The sequence below is a fragment of the Gopherus flavomarginatus genome, chromosome 8 (genome assembly GCF_025201925.1).
Source record: "Gopherus flavomarginatus isolate rGopFla2 chromosome 8, rGopFla2.mat.asm, whole genome shotgun sequence".
Lineage (NCBI taxonomy): Eukaryota > Metazoa > Chordata > Testudines > Testudinidae > Gopherus > Gopherus flavomarginatus.
In genome coordinates this window covers 12,216,535-12,237,950 of record NC_066624.1, presented here as the reverse complement: position 1 = coordinate 12,237,950, position 21,416 = coordinate 12,216,535, and the positions used below count along the sequence as shown (strand labels likewise).

The following is a 21,416-nucleotide window of genomic DNA, read 5'->3' as shown; positions in this document are numbered from 1 at the left end:
AACATAACCAAAAGAGTATGGAAGTGGAGATGTTGTCTTATGGCCACTGCCATAAAGCCACGATAGAGCCCTTAGCTTCTCTGAGAATGGGAATAATAGACTTGCTTAGTTGATAGGGGCAGTGTGAAGACTAATTCATTAAGCTTTTTATACTGCTTTGAGATCTGTACAACGAAAAGTGCTATAGAACGGCCCAACTCAGTTCCCATTGAAGGTAATGGAATGACTCCAGTAATGAGCATTGGATCAGGCACTAGGGACTATTATAATTGTTAAGCATTCATGCCAGAAATCTGACTGTAGAGTTTCTTGTCCAACCCAGGAACAGAAAATTATCCTCTGACCTATATACATTGAGTCTAAAAGCTTTGACTTCCCATCACGAATACTAGTAATGAACTGCTTGCAAACACTGCACAGATCTTTTTATGCCTCAGTTTACCCATCTTTAAAATACCACCTTTGTAAAGAATTTTGAGCAGCAGATAACAGTATAGGCCCAAGTGTAGACTTCAATAAAATAATAATTTTGCATTGTTTCCTTCCTCTCTTGGGTCCCTATAGTGACCATGTAGGCCCCAGTCTTGTATACACCTATGCATGTGAGTAACTTCATCACATACAAAAGTGCTTGCAAGAACAGAGCCTTAGATTCAGTGTTTTGGGGCACTGACCTGTCTTGATTGTCTGTAAGGTAGCTAGCATAAATTTTGGGTGATAAATAAACATTAATAATAGCAATAAGTATTGGCTGTGTTACTGAAAGTTATTGAACTATAGGTTCAAAGTAAAAGAGAGATTCTTTACAAGTAGTTGTTAAATATCAACAACCAGCATCTAATCCCATTACTCAGTGAATGGTACCTTACTCTAAAAATAGTCCCATTGAAATTATTGGGTGTGATTAAGGGCATCAGAATCTGAACTCGAAGTATTTTTTATTTCTTTGGGCCATCTGAAACCGAAATAATTGTTCCTTTTGTATTGTAGTGAAATATGAGAGAATCAAATTTCTTGTTATTGCTTTGAAAAGCTCCGTGGAGGTGTATGCTTGGGCTCCAAAGCCCTATCACAAATTTATGGCTTTTAAGGTAAGACCTCATCTTGGTTTAAAGGTATCATTAGCACCCACTGTTTTATCCCCCATCGGCTGTTGCAGATTTTGTTGCTTTGTGTAACATTTATTTTTGATTTAGGAGCAAACGAGTAAACTTTTTTTTAATTTAGACCATTTTGCTCACCATGCAAATGCCACATATCAAATTGTCTCTTAAACATTGCAGACATGCTTTTACTAACAATCAACAATTGTTTAAAACGTGTTGTCTAAAATATGTGTCTGGACACAAGCAAATGAACTGCCCCAACAGTAAGGGGAAATAATTCCTAAGAGTTGACTTTTCAGGAGTGCTCAATGGTGGTCTAATACCCTATAAAAATCGGGGGGAGGGAGGGTTAGGGCACCTAAAGGAGTTAGGAACCTTATGCAAGTCAATAGGAGTTGGATACCTGACTCCCTTAGGATTCTTTAATCGTAAAATCCCAGGCCTTGAGGTCAGTAAGAAAGGTCCCATTGACTTCAGTGGGAGCAAAATATAGCCAGCACTGAGCACTTCTGGAGATGTCTCGCGAAATTAATGAAATTTAGCACAGAAATGTGACTGATGACCATCGTGCTCAGCTGCATAATTCAGCTTCTAGGTTACAGAATCAGTAAGGTACTGTCAACAACATTTAATTTCGAGTATGTGGAAAGAAACACCTAAACCTTTCCTTGGAATCAAGATAATTGTTACAGAGACTGAACAAACTTTTGGGTTTCATCCAAAATAAACAGTAGAAAGTTGATTGAAGCAGAATGTTACTCTGAGACAGGAAATCGCAAACTCAGATCTTTGATTAACAGAGAAATGAAATAAGAATGCTGCAATACTAGAAAATGGCATGGCTCAGACAAGGGACCAAATTTTGTTTGATTTATCCAGCAGTTCATAGACTTAAGTGGGACTAATCACCTGAGTTAGATAAACAGATACTAGCTGTAAGGCCGAATTCTGCCCTTTAGCTATAGAATATTGGGATTACAATTGTAATTGAGAAGATAATTTGACCCTGCGTCTAGTATAGGGAAGTATTTTAATAAACTGGCTCTTTACATTAGAAGTAGTAACAACTTTGTCTTCAGTATATAATTAATATGTCTAATTAATAGATCATTGAATGTACTCATTTACAAATTAACTAAGGTCAGGATATAAAGTGCTGCCTATGAGTATCTTTCGAGGTTTTGGTACATTTATCGTCACACCTTCCTCTGTTATTCTTTTACACTTCTCATTAACTTGCACCTTTTGGTTGAACAAGGAAGATGATAAGATTCCGTTGTAACACAGGAACAGGGACACTGATGTAAATGTGACATATAACCACCCAGTTTTTGAGTTCTAGTAAATATTGGAAAAGGTCATATTTGTAAATGTAAAAATAACAAACCCAGAAACCAGCGACTCAGTCAGCAATTACTATATTCAGAATGTGTTTGTAATTGTATCTGACTTTTTTTTTCTCTTTCCAGTCATTCACTTCACTTCATCACAAACCGCTGTCAGTTGACCTGACAGTTGAAAATGGACAAAGATTAAAAGTGATCTATGGCTCGCAAGTGGGATTTCATGCTATCGATGTGGACTCTGGGTCTGTGTATGACCTGTACTTGCCAACTCATGTAAGAGATTACTTCCTAAGGCTGAAATAATTGAGCTGTTTGCTTATTTATTCCTCGTTGCTATAGGTTAATGGTGATTAGATCAGTGGTTTGGATCTAGGTTATCTTCTAAGAATGTGTATAATTTAGGTTAGCCGACAAAATGTTAGTGTTCGAACACTTTAGAAGCACTATGCAGATGGACCCCTGTGCTCACAGTAGGTCTCTGTGCAGAGACAACGGTCCACTAGGATGGATTTCTGTGCATGATTGGGGTCTAACTACAAAATGAGCCAAAGCAAATCCCCTGAACTTTGGGGAGATTTGATTCCAGATCAAAACTTTATTGTCTGTGCTCCGAACTTTTTACTCTTTTTACATGTTATCCACCCCCCCCACCCACCCCCCGCATCTTCCAACACAGAGAAACCCACTCCTATGGCATCTTATCTCTGGAAACCTAGCTGAAGACCAGCCCAACTCCTAGGCACCCAGACAAGCAGCGCCTGCCAAACTATGCCAGTACAGTAATTCTAGTAGTTACCGTGATGTTAATTTTGTAAACTCATTTGCATTAAAATGTAACTTATGTAGATATCTAGTTGTTGAAAACAATTCTTTCTATTGATCTTGCTAAAGGCCCATGTTATTTTTATATGTGGCATGAAGTGGTTTCTTTCATCAAGATAGTAGCGCCATTAAGATTATGGCACCATTCAAAGTTCAGACTAGTTTATAAGCCTAACCAGGATTGCCTGCTCACTGCATGTGTAATCTGGTTGCTAAGCATGGCAAACAATTTCTAGCACAATAGATAAAAGGCAAGGGACAAGGTGAACCCTTTTAAAGGATTTAGTTTTGCAACACACTCCAGATATAATGAGGTACATCAGGAAAGAGATTTCCCAGGTGAACGCCCTGAATATGGGGCACCTGTAGAAGAGCTGTGACTCCCTTTGGGTGCACTCTTCCACTGTAAGTCAGCATGTGCTAAAAATACTTTTTCCCTCAAGAGTCTTGGATCAGAAATAAATGTGCTGCTACAGTGGGCTGTATCTGTTGTAGTATTTTGTTATTTTGGGGACTGTCTGATAGATGATAATTATCACAAGGCGGTTTTCAGTGTTGGCAGCCCAGACTTATTTTAATCTAACAGACTGAACTGAGACACGCTTGCTTTCTGTGCCCTCTTCTCCCTGTTCCCTCTCTCTCTCTTTCTCGTCTGCATTGCTCATGAGAATACCAAGGCAACGCATTAAAATTGCTCTCCGACTCTGGATACCCGTTTTAGTGTTACGGATAGTAGTTGCGGAGACACGGACTCAAGTGGTTGGCCTGAGTGTATTCAGTTCGGCAAGTACCGCTTCTGTGCTTCTTTTCTGTTTGTTGTGCCATTACAGTGTGCATAAGTGTATGGGGTTGAAAAAGAAAAGATATGTGTGTTATTGGCTTGTGAAAAATGACACTCCACTTGTCTGTCTCTTCCTGTGGAAATGCTGATTGCAAGGATATTTCATTGTTTACATAAAGGGAAAAGATCCTGTTAGTGTTCTAGAAATGCTTAGTTATTGTTTTGTTTTTTGTCTGAAAGTACTTGCCATAAAACCCTCACCTCCATAATTATGTGCTGCTTATAAATCCTTTTGCACTTAGGAAGTGTGTTGGCTGCTGTGAGAGTGAGTCTGGGTCCTATTCTGCTGTTTGTTTTATTGCATGCAATGCATCGTTCCTCTGGTGCAGGTGTAAAATGTAAAGCCAATAGTATGTAAAGTAGCACTTTCGATATTTAAGGACACTGTATGCAAAGCAGGGAAAGACCTTGCAGAGATGTTCACATTTCGAAAGCTCAGGTGATTCTTTCAAACTAGCATAAATATTAGCATCAGAAGTGCTAATGAATCATTGTTTTAGCTCATGAGTTATGCTAGGTGTTTATCACAGAAAATGGAAGCTTTGGGTTCCTGGAATAGGGAAGTCAAGTAAGTTGTCTCCCATCCTCTTCTAAAATCATCTTTGAATTAAAATACGGCTCACACTCCTTCTGTCACTTTATACAGCAGCGTTTCATGAACAAGTCAATAAATCTCATTGTATCTCGGATGCTCCTTGGCTTCTTTAGACCAAGTAATACTTGTAAATATAAAGTGAAAAATTGAACAGTGACTTCTCTACAAACCTAGCATAATAATACCTAAAAGGGGGGAAATAGAATAGCCCTTTTCAGCTAGCAAAACATATAGCCCATCATAAACCAGGTATTTACTTTCTGTGAGCGGTGAGTCAGTTGTTTTTATTGCTCTGCCAAGCTATTTAGATGGATATAGTCACTAAAAGTGCAGTCCATTTTCTGATATAAATCTTAATAAAATACGATTTCAGATCCAGGGGACTATTCACCCACATGCCATTATTATCCTCCCTAATACCAATGGAACAGAACTTCTACTCACCTATGAAGATGAAGGAATCTACATTGATATATATGGGCACTTCACCAAGGAAACTGTTTTACAGTGGGGAGAAATGCCAGCATCTGTAGGTAAATATGAAAAACAGCACTGTGTTGAAGTCTGAATTCCTGATTAGGCTTGTGACCATGTGAAAGGGGATGGCACATTAAGCCACTTCTGGTTAAAACAGATTTCTAATGAGCAGATAGATGTCCATGGATTTCTGCGCATTCCTGAGCCAATCAATGATTATAAAAGGGTCTCTACATTTGTTTGTATTCATTTCATGGTGTTTATGCCATAAGGGGTTTACTACATAGTCAGAGTTTGTCTTCTAGGATGAAGGCCTTCCAATAGGTTTATTCTTGTGTCTGGTAATCATTTTAGTGGGTTATAAAGGAATGAAAAAGTGAGGCTGTTTCCTGCCTTGAATCTTTGATATCCGTGGTATTTTGTATAGAAATTCACAGTATGTAGAAAGTACAGTAATTTAATGGGTCTATAATAGTGTTTCTCAATCTTGTTCCACCGCTTGTTCAGGGAAAGCCCCTGGCGGGCCAGGCCGGTTTGTTTACCTCTCCCGTCCGCAGGTCCGGCCGATCGTGGCTCCCACTGGCCACGGATCGCTGCTCCGGACCAATAGGAGCTGCTGGAAGTGATGCGGACCAAGGGACTTACTGTTTGAGAAACACTCGTCTATAACAATAACATCCTATCAAATTGTGCTTTATTTTTATCATCCATTCAAAGTACAACAGATTAGATATAGCGTTAGATGGGGTATCAGGCTATCCATGTTTTCATCCGGCCTCACAAATGCTAAAAAGGAGGGTCTGATTATTTTTCATCAGGCCTGGTTTTTTTCTTTAGGTTTCCAATTGTTAATGTTGTAACTAAGGACAAAGAAAACCAACCTCTGGCAGATTTTTGCATTTGTAAATTTCACCTGATTGGCTTTCTATTTCTGTGAATTCTTATTTTTCTTCATTTTTTTTTTAAGTCACAAGCAAATCATAGCAAAACTGACCTAATTCGTTTCTCATGCTGGTGTAAATCTGGAGTTACTCCATTAAATTGGTAGAATCACATGAGAGTCCCATCTTTTCTAGAGGGCTTCCAGCCACCCTTGAGAGCATGAGACCCACCTCTGTCTTGAACTCAGATGCCTGCATGGTACCATATTCACTGTGCTGCCACCATAGCTCTGAGCAGCAAAACCACTTTAAGAATCATTTTAAGAATAGGTTCACTTTTGTATATATTAAAGCCAGGTCTACATTAAAAAGTTAGGTCAACCCAGCTACATTGCCTCAAGGATGTGGAAAATCCACCTAGTTAAGCCAACCTGACCCCTGGTGTAGACAGTGCTAGGTGGATGGAAGAATTCTTCTATCAATCTAGCTACCACAGGTAGGATTAACTACAGTGACCGGAGAACCCCTTGCTTCACTGTAGTGTCTGCACTTCAGTGGCAGCATTTCTAGTGAAGGCCTGGCTTCAGACTTGGTCTACATTTATACCTGCATAGCCGTATTGATCAGGAGTATGAAAAAGCCACATGCCTGACCAACATAGCTAGGCCAACAACCCCCATGCTCCCCCATACACACAGCGTAGACACAGCTATACCAACAGACTAGGTACTGTACGTTCCTTCTCCTCTGCAAATAGTGTCCTCTTCATTTTCCAACCCAAATATTAAGCTGTAGAGTGAAATTAAAACACATCAAGTACATCCGCCTCTGTGCTGTATTAATGTTTAATGCCATAGGATACACTGAGCTTCTACATCCCACATGCTAATGTTAGTATGAAACAATCACTGATAAAAGAACCATTACCCAGTATGGTTAGGAAAAGAAAAGTTCTGTCTGTGAGTATTAACTCTAATGGGAAGCTGGATTGCAAAATGGAGACAGCAGCCTGCAGGAGATGTGATGCCATGGAAAGTGCATTCCTTTAGCCTGAATTGGAGCTGCATGCTCTTAAGCAGGGCATAGCATTACAGTTTAAAAAGCAATCTTAATGTTTCCTCCAAAGTAACGTTGGTGCATATATGATCAGCTTAAATATTTAAGCTCTTTTTTCTTCTTCCTATAAATGCGCTTCATGGATTTGCACTCATTTTTCCCCCTTTGGGAAGCAACAAACTTTTAAAGCTGGCTTCATTTACCATCCTGTGGTGTCAGACATTTTCCTGGATCTTGTCTCTAACGATTTTTAAAGCATGGATGAACTTGTAGCTATTATGAGATTGTCTGTATTATTTGAATGTGCGGTAAGTGCCAACAGTGTTTGGCTCTGTACAAGACATAGTCCTTGTCCCAAGTTGTTTTCTTTTAGAAGATGAACAAAGATCAGACAAAATTACAGAGGGAGCCCCAGAGGCAAATATACGAGGTTATATATAAGGAACTAAGTGTTTTATTACCTTTAGCTTCAGAAAAGTAATTGCAGTAAGGTTTGCATATATGCCAACTCTTACGGCATACTCCAAAAAGTGGAGTTTGTGATTTTGGGCATCAATACTTGTCTACAAGAATATTCCTGTTTAATCCAGAGTTAGCTGGAGATTTTCGAAGGCACAAAGAACAGTCAATGGCAGTTGTGTGCCTAAATACCTGTTGTGCCTTTGCAAACCCCCCTCCCTCATTGCTTAAAGCGGTGAGACAGCAAACCCACAGAAATGTTTAGGTGGCTTGTAAAGATCTACTGTGTACTGGGCATACATGGGGACTATGCTGTTTTGTCTCAGGTCGGGATTTCAAGACAGATCCCCCAAGGGTGTAAACTGAAGTCAGCAGAGTTAAATAGATTTACAGCAGCTTCATGCCAGTGAAGTGGCAGCTGCCATTTCTTCAGGATGCTCTGCTGTGCACTAGAGCAGGGGAGCCCCAACTTTTTCCTGAGGTGGATAGCATCGTAAGAGAAAGATGACCTGGTGACTATTCCCCTTTCCAATCGGGATCGCACAACCACCTCCCCTCCCCTTCACAATCACACAGCATCCTTTGGGTGTCTACAGAAATGGCTTACATGCACAAAGTGACAGCAGGCAAGTAGCTGAATGAAGAGGAGAGGGATAGCTCAGTGGTTTGAGCATTGGCCTGCTAAACCCAGGGTTGTGAGTTCAGTCTTTGGGGGGGGCCACTTAGGGATCTGGGGCAAAATCAGTACTTGGTCCTGCTAGTGAAGGCAGGGGACTGGACTTGATGACCCTTTGGGGTCCTTGCCAGTCCTATGAGATAGGCATATCTCCATATAGTACTTATTTTTAACTTCTTTTAATGGAGTTTAACAGCTAGGAACAGCAAGGAGAAGACAGCTCTGGAGGACTAACCAGCTCTCCACAGCCCTTGCAGACAAACAGGACAGTTTATCCTTGGAAGAAGGGCACTCTTTCTCTCTTCCCCTCCTGCTGGCCAGGGCTCAGCCACTGGCCTCCAAACCATCCTTCCAGTCAACCTTAGGCCACCACACTTCCAATATTACTACACCGCTGTCTGCAGTGGTCTTGACTATCCCAGCCTTGGGCTTCTTGGAGTAGAAATTGTCAATCATAATGAGTTTGACAGGGTCTTGTCCTGTGGCACCAGATGTTCCACATGTGATTGGAGTCAGAGTTCATCTAGAGCAGGGGTAGGCAACCTATGGCATGTGTGCCAAAGACGGCACATAAGCCGATTTTTAAATCCTACCCAGCCTGACCTGGCCTGCTCTTCTCCGCCCTCTGCTCTTCCCACCCCTCCCCCCGCAGGGGCAAAGGGCAGGGGGCAAAAGCTTGGTCCTGCCGGCTCCCCTGCCTCTTCCTGTAGGGTGTTGGGTTCCTGCCCCTCCTTCGCCTCTCCGTCCCTCCCTCCCTGCCGGCCAATCAGCTGATGGCCCTTGCAAGGGAGAGGGTCGGGAAGGAGCAGAGTCAGTGCTCGCTGCTCCTGGCAGAGGCAGGGCCTTGGGGAAGGGGGGGTGGAATAGGGGCATATCCCCTCCAGCCCCCTGCTCTGACCCCGCCCCACACACACCTCAGCCCTCTGTGCTGACCCACACACACACACACCCAGCGCTCTGCCCTGACCCCCCTCACACACACCCAGCCCTCCGCCCTGAGCCCTGCAGCCCCACGCACACCCCAGGCCCCTGCCCTGAGCCCTCTACCCCCCTCATACACACCCAGCCCTCTGCTTGACTCCTTCATCCCCCCCCACAACTCCAGCCCTGACTCTGGCACCCCTACACATACGCAGCCCCCCCTGCCCTGACACCTGCACCCCCCTCACATGCCCCCAGCCCTCTGCCCTGACTCTTGCGCACCCCGTGCAGCCCCACATCCTGACTCTTGCACCTCCCATATCCCCACCCCCACCCTGAGCACCAAACGGGAGCTCCTGCACTCCCATCCCACCAGTCCCACCTGCACCCCTCGCACCAAATGGGAGCTGCCCAGGTAAGTGCCCCACACCCAAACCTCTTGCTCCAACCCTGAGCCCCCTCCCTCATTCTGGCTCCGAGCCAGACCGTTCACCCTCAGCCCTGTGCTCAGTGCACTCCCACCTTCAGCTCAGTGCAGAGAGAGGAAGAGAATGGACCAGAACCAGGGAGAAGGTAGGTACCCACTGTATGTAGGCAGGGCCGGGACCCCAGGCTGGCAGTGGGCTGAGTGGGTCCGGCAGCCAGGATCCCAGATGGCAGGAGCCGGCGGATGGAACCCCTGAGCGGCAGCGGGCTGAGCCGCTCGACACACTGCCGGTCTGGGGTCCCGACTGCCGGCCCCGCACAGCCCACTGCCAGTCTGGGGTTCTGGCTGCCGGCCCCGCACAGCCCACTGCCAGTCTGGGGTTTTGGCTGCTGGACTCTTGCAAGTCGGGATCCCGGCCACAGGCCCCGCTCAGCCTGCTGCCGGCCTAGGTGAACAGAACCCCAGACCAGCAGCGGGCTGCGCAGGCTGGCAGCATAAGATTTAATTTAATTTTAAATGAAGCTTCTGAAACATTTTGAAAACCTTGTTTATTTTACAATACAACACTAATTTAGTTATATAATATATAGACTTCTAAAAACATTAAAATGTATTACCCGCACACGAAACGTTAAATTAAAGTGATTAAATGAAGACTCAGCCCACCACTTCTGAAAGGTTGCCGACCCCTGATCTGGAGGCAAACGGACCCAAGCCATGACTTCCGGCTCAAGCCAAATCCTAAACTTTGGGGGCTTCGAAGAGCCTGATTTAGTATTTTCTTTTAAGCATGCATTTTCCACCAATGCTCCCTCATACTCTTGCTCCTCTGAAATTCTTGGCTCAGGCCAAAAGCATTGAAATATTACGAGAGAAACTCAGGTCGCCACATTTCTTGCATGGCCAAACCTAAGAAGAACTTGCAAGTTTCTCAAGAGATCCTGTTCCCTTGAAACTTCCACACTTAACCAGGTTATGACAACAATCTGTGTGAACTGTACTGAAGATTTTCCTCTTATGAATTTCGACCTCGTTTTTCCAGAGTTGAAAGATTTGTGTGTTAACTCAGGGTTCTAGCTAGCTGACACTGGCTTGATTCTAAATATATGGTCTCATTCTTTAACAAAATTATTTTGGGTAGTAAACTTCCCTGGTCTATTAGAATATCTTAAGTGATTGAGAAAGGTGGCAAATACTTCCAATATAACTGACGGATCTAGGGCAGGAAAACTAAAAATAGCAGCCTCTTGTAGTCTTTAAGGTGAGACCTGTGCGGCCAATCCATTAATCAGAAATTGGAATGAGGAAACTCAAATCCAGTGGGAAATTAAAATTGTAGAGCTACTCTATCTATATTTAATTGGTGAGCTATTTCAGCTATGTGGGGCTACACACAAATAGAGATAGCGTGTTTTCTTATATAACACATGATTTTTTAAAAAGTATGCTGTACTTGTGTCTTTTCATATTCATAAAAATTATTAAAAGCATGATTTTGGGGGGTGGTTTGGATGTCCTTTACAAGGAAGCAGAAAGGATATTGCTGCAAAGAAATGGAGCACTCTAGCCAAAGCATCTTATAATGACATTGCTGTATCAACACACTTTATTGGTTCATGAAATAATTGCAGCCCAGTTCATGCAAAGAAGCGGTCTGCTCATATCAGAATGATTCTTATTGTCCTTAAGAAAACTACAGCTTGGACCTCATTTACAGCTGTTCCTGGACCCTTAGTGCACCCACAAAATTCCCTGGGTTTTATTTCTATACACTCAAGTATTGATTGAGGAATGAGCAGCTAGTATAAGCCCAGAAGCTTGGGATATAGCTACATAGATATTTACACATTTTTTAAAGTCTTATTTAAAACACACTAAGTTGTGTGTAACTTTGTTTTGGTAGGGACATGCAGCACATCAGACATGTGCGCCTTAACTCGTCCAGTGCAGCCTAACCAGGACAAGAACATGCTCACATGAACAACGTATGACAAAGGGGAGTTTCTGGTGAAGCTACTAAAGCTTTTTCTCTAGATAATTTCACAGCACCAGCATTCTTAGTCTAATGAAAAAACGTTTCATAGTTAGGAAGAAGAGCCTGTTCTGCATGTTGGATATCTAGGGCATAAATAATGTATTTTCACCTTGGAAGTGCCTATAGACACTAACTTCAGGGCTTTCCTTGAAACAGCCTGATCTGAACTCCCATTGAAGTGAACTCCTTGAGCACTGTGCTAACTTCTATGCTATTTGCCAGGGCTTAAAGGAATATTATGGCAGGCTTCCACGGTGCTGTACAAATGACCCTTCCTTGAGTATATGCTGCATTTCCAAAGTGAAATAATGAGTTCACAGGGAAACAGGCAGTAACCAGAAAACTACTCAGCTGTGATTTAGTAACAGTATTATACTGCCTTGCCTCTGGCACCAGAGGCAGAACTTGTCACCCTGGTTTGCAATGGGTTTAGCTTTATAATTTATGTATTTCTAAATTCTGTCCTCAGATACATGCATGCCATTATCCTTGTATCTGAAGACAGAATTTGGGACATAGTAGTAAATTGGTGGCTGATAAATGGATGACGTGTGACTCTGAACAGTATCATTTGTAGTATTTAACTGTAAAAGGCAGTGTTCTGTGCCCCAGTAGGGCAAATTATTTCCCATCCAAAATGCAGAGTCCTTGAAATATCTCTGCTTACGGAAACCTTGGAGGGCCAGCGATTAATCAAAATGTAAACTCAGTTCCCTTCAGGGTTAACTCTGTTTATGCATGTTTGTGTGTATGTAAATAGGCTTGGAAGAATTAGATTTTTATCTGTAAATGTCTGTAAACATCGATTTCACCATCACAAACTGACAAAAAAAAATTCCCATTGATGATCATTGAAATTTCCAGATATGCAAAGTAAGAAAAATGCTGCTTGAGAACTTACTGGGGTTTGATTTAAGGACATTTATTCTGTATACTTTGACATGTGATGGTGACAATTTATATTTCAACTATAGTAAAGCTTTAACTTTTGAATTTCAATGTCTACTCTCATTAAATAATTCTTGTCTAACTCTCCCATAATTTCCCACAGCTGTGAATATTTAAATCGACAAAAACTGAAAAAAATTGCTTAAAATAAGCATCAATTTTACCCATCAATTTTTTTTTTAAGAAAAGTTAAATTCTACCAAGCTTCTATATAAAGAACAACAGATCCAGTGTCCTCAGTGGGTCTGCTTGAGCAAGTAAAGGTTTTGCAGGATGAAGTCATGAGGCAACATATTTAGTTAGTGTTTTTCTTAAACAATGTGAGCAAAGCCCCGAGGAAAGGATTGGACATGTCACCAAAATCCCGAGAGAAAAACACAGCCATTCTTGAAGGGGTTCAATATATTTGTGCACAATCTTTTGTATGTTGGTGTGCTGAGTATGACAAATTAGGCCAGCAAAACACAAATTAGAGACCTTTCTAAAGTGTGATTGTGCCTCTAGTCTTTAAACAGTGAAGTACAGTAGCAAACTAGGGTACTCTGATGTAGCTGCAATTTTAAAGAAATTCCTTAAAAAATGTAACATTTATGTTGTGACTATGCTATAAGCACATACAATAACACCACACGATAGCATCTCACACAGTGAGAGAGGACCATGTAAGATACCTCCGTATTTTAAATTCACGTAGAAAAAGACTTTCTGGGCAGCTAAAACCACAGAGCCGGATTGTCCTCCCAGTGAGATGTGTGTGTGGAGGGAACCCTTCGTGAGCACCCCACTTCCACATGGAATGAGGATGCCCCTTCCATTCCACTCCTCGACCGGGCAATGTCCCCATCCACATAGTCCAGTAATCTCAGAGAGAGGGACTGTGTTAGGAGTAGCAAAGGCAGGGGCATGCAAATCATCCCCTTCTGGCACCATGGAAATTAATCTCTTAAGGTAATACATGCTGAGACTATATTATATTTCCACAAACTCCAGCTAGGGTCTTGGGGGTAGCCCTTGTCAGAAGTAGGTGCTGTTACTGGGGAGGTGGGGACTAGAGCCTATGCAGAGGCACTGGTGTCCTATGAAGCCCTTGGAATTTGCCACATTTGCGGTGAAAGCTATGGCATTTTCTGTGGGAGCAAACCTCATGCCCTTGACAGGTGATGAGATCTGGCAAGGGGCTCTTTGCAGAGATTTCCTCCTCCCAGCTAGCCTGCTCCCATGGCTTTCCCATGAGCTGAGCCAATATACTGCAGCAGGCATTGTAACAGTTCAGTATCTTCCCAGTTTATTTCTGGTCCTGCCCTCCATAATTCATTTAAGGATACGTGGAAGGGAAGTCCCATAGTGCATGAAATTTTAAGCATCCTGTGGGTTGTGAAGGTCACTCTCTCAAGAGTAGAATTTAATTCTAATATACTAGAGCACACCCTTAAGTATTGATTTGTATCTCACCAGCATGTTAATTATCTGATGCTTTTCATTCATGATAAGATATTAGAGTCCTGTTATCTAAAAAGTCCAGGATCTATTGTTGAATGCGTAAGGGAGCCAACTTCCAATCTACATTACTCCACTCCCAGCCTCCTTTCTGATGGTACTTTAAAATGAACCAGTGCAATCCATGGAATGTCAGACCTATTTGGTGCTGCAGTCAGCGAAAGGGATGAATGCTTGCCAGAGAGATGTTGAGTGCAGGGCAGCATTCACCATCTTGGCCCCCAGTGCAGTGACGTGGCCAGGAAAAAGAGGGTCTGACAGAGTATCACTAGGCTGTTCTCGGTGGTGGCAGATGACAGAACAACACTAGAAGGGTATTGAAGCACTGGATGGGTTATCTAGGGAGCTGGTGGAATCTCCATCCCTAGAGGTTTTTTGACAGAACAAGGAGTAATGGTCTCAAGTTCAAGTAGGGGAGTTTTAGACTGGATATTAGGAAAAACTTTTTCACTGGAAGGGTGGTGAAGCACTGGAATGGGTTACCTAGGGAGGTGGTAGAATCTCCTTCCTTAGAGGTTTTTAAGGTCAGGCTTGACAAAGCCCTGGCTGGGATGATTTAGTTGGGGATTGGTCCTGCTTTGAGCAGGGGGTTGGACTAGATGACCTCCGGAGGTCCCTTCCAACCCTGATATTCTATGATTCTAGCCTCCCATCAGTTATCGATGGCTGATGGAAATTTACAGCTGATATCAACTGTCCCCTCTGATTTGGTGCTTCATGTCCAGTTGCAAGCTGAGTTAAAGCTTTTCCTTTGTATGGTGATTTTTTTAACTTTTCCACCAAATCTCAGTTGAAACATAAAGGGCGTGGTGAAATGCTTCATACTGAGCGTGCTACTTGGCTTCACACCTACATTTTATCCCCAATGTCAATAGATACAACAAAGATTTAGGGTGAAACTCAGGTCATATTGAATTCAGTAGGGGTTAGATCCTCAAATGGAAATTAGGTGCCTATGTGTGTTTCAGGATCTGGGCCTAGAAGGTTTGCCATTGACTTCAGTGGGGCCAAACTCAACGAAATCCTCTGTAGCAACACTTACTTATTTTACATATATTGCCTAATTACCATGGCACAAGTGATTATAGTAATCTAAGTGCCATGTAATAGGGGTGTATAACAGTACTTTTAATATCATGCAATACAAGTATTACTGCCCCATCTTTCCAAAAAAATGCCATGTTCATTTGTTAACATACTTGTAGAAGTCCAAAACTGCTCTGACTTATTTTTAAATAAAGTTTAGTTACAACTAAGACCTTTTGTGTAATGGAAGTAATTAGAGTGCATGACCAATATATTCAGAGACAGATTGTGATCTCGTTCGCACCAGTGTATATTGAGAGAAACTCCAGTGGGGGTGGGGGTCAGTGGAGTTTCTTCAGATGTATAGCAATGTAACTGAAATGAGAATCTGGTGCTCAAAGTGGCCGTTACATACGTAGTGACTTTCCATAGCCTTCTAGGATGTATTTTGAATATCCCTAGCACACATTAGGCTGAAGTGCTGTTTAACCAGAGGAGAGGCTCTAATCTCTTGGGTGAACTCAAGTGGGGGAAAAAATAACTATTAAAAAACCTATAGGTATATTATTGAGTGCAGAGTGGATTTCTTGCCTGGTGAATCCACAACACTCTGCTCTTTTTTTCATAGTGAAGCAGCAATAAAGGGCAGTGGAATGGCTGGGGTAAACACACTGACCAACTAAAGACAGAGGGCAAAGCACTTGCAAATTCTGCTGAAGCTCAAAGGGTGTAGAGCAGCCGCAGAGCAGCTGTACAGGCTGCTGGTCCTTGCCCTGCTGTTCAGTGGAAGACTCTATATGGCCAACAAATGCCCTGCAAGGTCACCGTTGCAAAGCCTGTTTATTCAGGTTTTGCACCCGAGGCCAGGATTGAACACTTTTGAGTGGCATTTGTTGAACAGTATTTCAGTGCAGAGTTTGTTTGGGTGTATGGGATTTCCTTCTCTGAACAGATACAATCTAAATGGATTCCACTGGATATTTAAATACTGCGTGTGTCTGGATTTGGTTCAGTTATACAGTCTTTATGTTATTGGGGTGAGGACATGGAGCTGCCAACTTCCTACTAGCAGACGAACATTTCAGGCTTCCTTGTGTTTTTCTAATTATCAGATCTGATTTTTATTTTATTTTTGTTTAGCTTATCTTCAGTCTAACCAAGTCATGGGTTGGGGAGAGAAGGCTATCGAACTGCGTTCCGTGGAAACAGGAAATTTGGAAGGTGTATTTATGCACAAGAAAGCACAGAAGCTAAAATTTCTATGTGAAAGAAATGACAAGGTACACACATGACTCAACTAGAGTGATTTAACAAATATGATTTAACAGTTGAATAAGAAAAGAGTCGAGGCCATTGAATTTTTATTTAGCATTTTATTATAGTGCATAGTACTTACTTCGGCATAACCGCTCAATTAAAAGCAGACTTTGGCACTGATCCCGCAAACTTCCCTTTGTGGGAGGAATCCTGCACCTTCCCAGAGCCCTACTGAAGACAGCCAGATCCTAGCCACCTCTTCTATCTGCTTTGTGCTGCAGATGGAAAATCAGTTTAACCACCTGTTGGCGAATCCCCAAGTGGTCTGCATAGAAAATATGTTGGGGTGTGGCTAGCGTGCCTCTGCACTCCAATAATCCCTGGCTACAAAAGTCTCTTAAGAACTGTTGCAACCAGGTCTGATTTAGAGCAGCCTTGAGCTAAGTATCACTCACCGATATTTGAGATACCACCAGTATCTCCTCAGTTAGATGTGGTTCAATGAGTGCATTTTGTCACATATATGTATGGTAATGATTGGTAAATGTTCACTGTAGCTTGTTCTGTTTCATTGATGTATTTAGAATGCTGTAACCAGAAACTGTTTAGTTTGCCTAATTATTTGAAAATATGCTGATTTCTTTTCTGGTAGAAAATATATACACTATAACTTATTGCCAGAATGTATACTTGCAAGAATTAACACTTCATTTTTCTAAAAAAATGTTACCAATGGGATTAAAATTGAATTGTGATTTATATGTCATAGTGTTCTGAACTGTGTTTCTCTCAGCTTTCAAATATGTTTAAAATATTCTCATACATGGACACTGACAGCAGTCTATTCTTTTTCCTTCTCAAGGTTTTCTTTGCATCTGTACAATCTGGAGGCAGCAGTCAAATTTACTTTATGACACTTGGACAAAACGTCCTGTTCAACTGGTAAATCACATCAGAATGAAGGATGCTTTGATGGTTACCAGTAGACACAAGCAGTGTGAAATGCTGGAAGGTTATACGCTTAAATTTGCACTTTTTACCTACAAGAATCTGATCATTATTAATTTATCAAAATTCATATTCCTAAAGTTGTTCAAGAATGCCATTTTCTTGTCAAACTATTGCAAATATGTTTAGTTCTATCTTTTAAAAATATGGTGCAAATCAAGACTGAATCCACAATGTAGCAAAGAGCAACTGTCATGGAAAATGTAGCCAATATAACAGGTTGCTTGTACTCAAAAGCGTACAATTTCTTTTGCACAAATATTGTATTTTATTATTTTGAACTTGAGTCTTTCTCTATGGACAGCAATATCTATATGTAGATTTATAGTATAAAGTACACAAATATGTTATGAGCTGGAATTCCTCCAATTTTGAATTATTTTTGCTCATTTCACTTTTTTCTGTTAAACAGTTTCACCCAGAGGCAATTGTCCAAGTCTGAGAACCAGTGAAACAGCAGCTGTTCACAGAGGGGTTTAATGCAGACTTGGACAGTTAGGGATTGATCTGCCCTGAGAGGCGCGGGTGTGCATCACTGTGGAGCTTGTAGAGTCAGCTACTGTATACGTAGGCACCAGTACAGTAACGGAGTTTACAAAACGCATAAGGCTGACTCCTTGTATGCCTCTGGACAAGACTGAGCCCTTAGACACAGTTACTGTAGAATGTATTTGTAAAAATATTTTAAATAGCAATTTGTCCAAACGTATATACACATGAAGCAGCATGGACCTGATCATGTAGGTTTTACTCATACAAGTAGCCCTTACTCATGTAAATTGATTTCAGTGAGACTATCCATGTGTATAAGGGTGTAGGATCAGGGACTCTGTCTTTGCTTGATTCCCCATTCCTGCTGATTCCACAACAGGCTTACCTTTGTTGGCTTGTAAATATGCTCTTTCCAAAATGGATGTCATGGTTAACAAAAGTATTCTTAATACAGCTATAAAAATCCCCAGAGAACCAATTCATTATAAATAGAAAAACAGACTTAATTTCAGCCACTCTTTCTATTCTAGCTACTTCAGAATAAAACTGCACCCACTAGTGGCATTTGTTTCTATCATAAAACGCTGTTCTCAGGGGCTTAATAGCAGAGACATGCTAGGGTTAAACTTTAAGGTTTAAATGTACAGTCATTACTTAGCTAATGTTTGTGCAGTGCTTTGAAAATGTAAAGTGCTAAGTATGACGATATATAATAATACACTCAATATACAAGATCTAAGTCCAACAGTGAAATACAGTATAGACCAAGCTGGATGTAAAAAGAAAATGATTAGCGACAGTATTTTAAAACTATTACCATTTTTAACTTGAAATGTGTGGAACTGGAAGGGGAAGTGGCATTGCAATATCTAGTCTTCTACCTCTATGATAATGATTGAAAATTGACCATGGTAGAGAGCAAATTAAAGTTGTTACCAACTGATGGCTCTTCTGGTTAGTGGTCTTGGTGACAGGTATTCACATACCAAACCACCACCTTGTTATGTACTCTCAGCAGAGAGGCCTAGAACTAGATGGGCCTGGAGGCTGATCAGCACTCTCACCCCCTGTTGGTGATCCCTCCAGGCCTGAGGCATGTAGATAGGACAGTGCTAGCGGTGTGTGCACTGCTGCTGTCCATGTTCTTTGGCTAAGTGGAGGACTGCAGTCTCCATGGCTATCAGTCCAGCACATTTCGTAAGGATTAGTTCTTCTCAGACTGTATAGTGGAGTTTTAAACATTAAATATTCACATCTCAAATAGGTAGGTATTGATTTACAAGAATTCAAAGCCAAGGCCAAGCCAATGATGGAGGGGCATTTGCACACCCCAGTGGTCAATTGTGCGCCCAAATTTAGGTTCTGCTCTGCAGTGGGTTGGGATTGCTGTGCCCAGGCACAGCTGCATTTAAATCAATGAGTCTCTGTGTGGGCACGGCACTCCACCCGTCTTCTATCAGTTGCAGGATTGAGCCCATAATAATTGCATGAGCAAAATAGCAACAACAACAACATCATGTGGTCCTGGGCTTCTATACTACTGAACATTGGGCTCTTTTTGTTCAGCTTTCAAAAAAATAGAAAAAACTGCAAATTAAAAAATATATATACATATATATATACACACACACACATGCTAATAGACCAGCAATAAGTCAAAAATGTAATTTACTTCTCATTTCTTCTAAAAAGCTGAAATACTGTGAAGAGAGGACATCTTTTATTAGATATCCATGGGTGTGCAAAGCCTGTTATCAAAATGTTCTTGCTCTAGCACAAATCAGTGATCCCGGCTGCCCTGTATATTTCAAATTGTGTGCTTATCATATCAGTCTCTGCATTACGTGATGCATGTGATTTGGCACTAAGATGTTCAGATGAGTTAGGAGGAAGGTTTTCCTGACACCAGGCACTAATTCAAAAGAGTTTAGCACATAACAGTGGGAGCTTGGAACAGCCGTATTTATGAGATTAAAGAAGCAAATGTGATTACTTTTTTCAAGTGTATTGTAACAGAAAAATGTGATAGTGAGTTGACATACTGTAAAACTGTTTAGAGCCATACCAACAACAAAAAAGCTGAGCTTTTGGGAGAGAGAGCTCATAACTGCATTGTGTTTAATCTCACATTTTGTCGCCACTCCATTAGTTCAAATTCTTCTACATGTGGTGGAAGACATCAACAGCCAGGGTCTCCTCTCTGAGTTGCACCCATGTCAATATGGAGAAAATCTAGCCCTAAGAGATAAACATTTTGAAGGGATTTAGAAGTGCAATTCCAATTTATAATGAGAGCTGGGCACAGCATGACGAAAATGTAGGTGTAAGTGGTCAATCAAGACCAAAGGAAAGATTAGAGTGGCTGAAGAGGACAGAGAGTGAAGATGTCCAGAGCCTTAATTGAAGAATGAAGAAGGGAAAGTAGCTGAAGAAAGTGAATAGAAGTAGCTGAAGAGAGGAAATAGAAGATGTCCAGAAAAGTGGCTAAAATATGAGGGTTTGGGGAGGTTTGATTTCATTAAGGATAGGAAACTAGGAAATGATCAAGAGATATCCACAGTGGTTGGAAGGGTTTATTTGGAGGGAGATACTGAAAAACTGCTGAAGCTCAAAGTAATTAAGATTTAGGAGATTGGAGAGAGAAGCTTGAGACCCAAAGTAATTTTTAATGCCATGAATTTAACTATGCAGCATAAATCTAATGGTCAGACTCACTTTGTTGGGAGTTGTGTTTTTCCTCCAACTTCATTTAGTCATTTGCTTTATTTTATTATATTCTTAAAAGCAAGGAAGTGAGCTGTTAGATTGTTTCTTTTGTGTAATCATTTTGTTATGAATAAATACTGTAGAGGGAGATAGCCAACACATTAAGCTATGCAATCTAGTTGTGCAATCAGTTTTCTTATGACACACAGGGTTGCCAATATTCATATTTGCATACAGAAGTCTGAGCTAATATGCCATCAAGGCACTATTTTATGTGGCAATAGTGTATACGTTTTAGAAATTTTAAACCATATTCTTCAATTTACACCCTGACTCATGACTTTAAAAACTGGGAACAACCAAGCTGACTATGTACTGTACATTGTGTAGGTGGGGTTTTTCTTTTCATTGTTAGCTGATGTTCAGATTGTACATTTGACAAAGCAATAATAAAACAGTGCCCTGAAAAACAAAACAAATGTGACCGTGAACTTGTTATATTGGCGTAAATTAATATTAAAACATACCGAAGTATTTCTTTCAATCTCTGAAACACACACACACACACTCTCTCTCTCTCTCTCTCGAAAGGTCTAGATCTATGTGTCTATAGCTGCCTACAGAGATAAAGTGAAATCAGTATTTTACATGTTGCTTACAATGGAAGAAAGGTGGTTGGGCACTGAACTCCAAGCCTAGACTACACAGAACTTTGGTAACAGTGACACTTGGCACGTTGCTGCTCTGTGCCACTAATCAGCTATACAAACTCCCTTTCGAACCTCAGAAAAGATGGAACTAGAGGATGGTACAGCATGGAAACATTAATACTGTACAAAA

At 41.4% G+C, this 21,416-nt stretch overlaps 1 protein-coding gene across 1 annotated transcript in view; it reads left to right on the top strand.

Moving 5' to 3' along the window:
• Nucleotides 1-21,102, top strand: part of NRK (Nik related kinase) — a 130,410-nt gene extending 109,308 nt beyond the window's left edge. Inside the window, exons 27-31 of the mRNA XM_050964468.1 lie at nucleotides 991-1,091; nucleotides 2,576-2,725; nucleotides 5,084-5,243; nucleotides 16,254-16,393; nucleotides 17,233-21,102. Coding sequence (XP_050820425.1) covers nucleotides 991-1,091; nucleotides 2,576-2,725; nucleotides 5,084-5,243; nucleotides 16,254-16,393; nucleotides 17,233-17,316 — 635 coding nt within the window. The 3' untranslated portion in view covers nucleotides 17,317-21,102. The remainder of the gene's footprint in view (nucleotides 1-990; nucleotides 1,092-2,575; nucleotides 2,726-5,083; nucleotides 5,244-16,253; nucleotides 16,394-17,232) is intronic.
• Nucleotides 21,103-21,416: the final 314 nt, after the last annotated feature.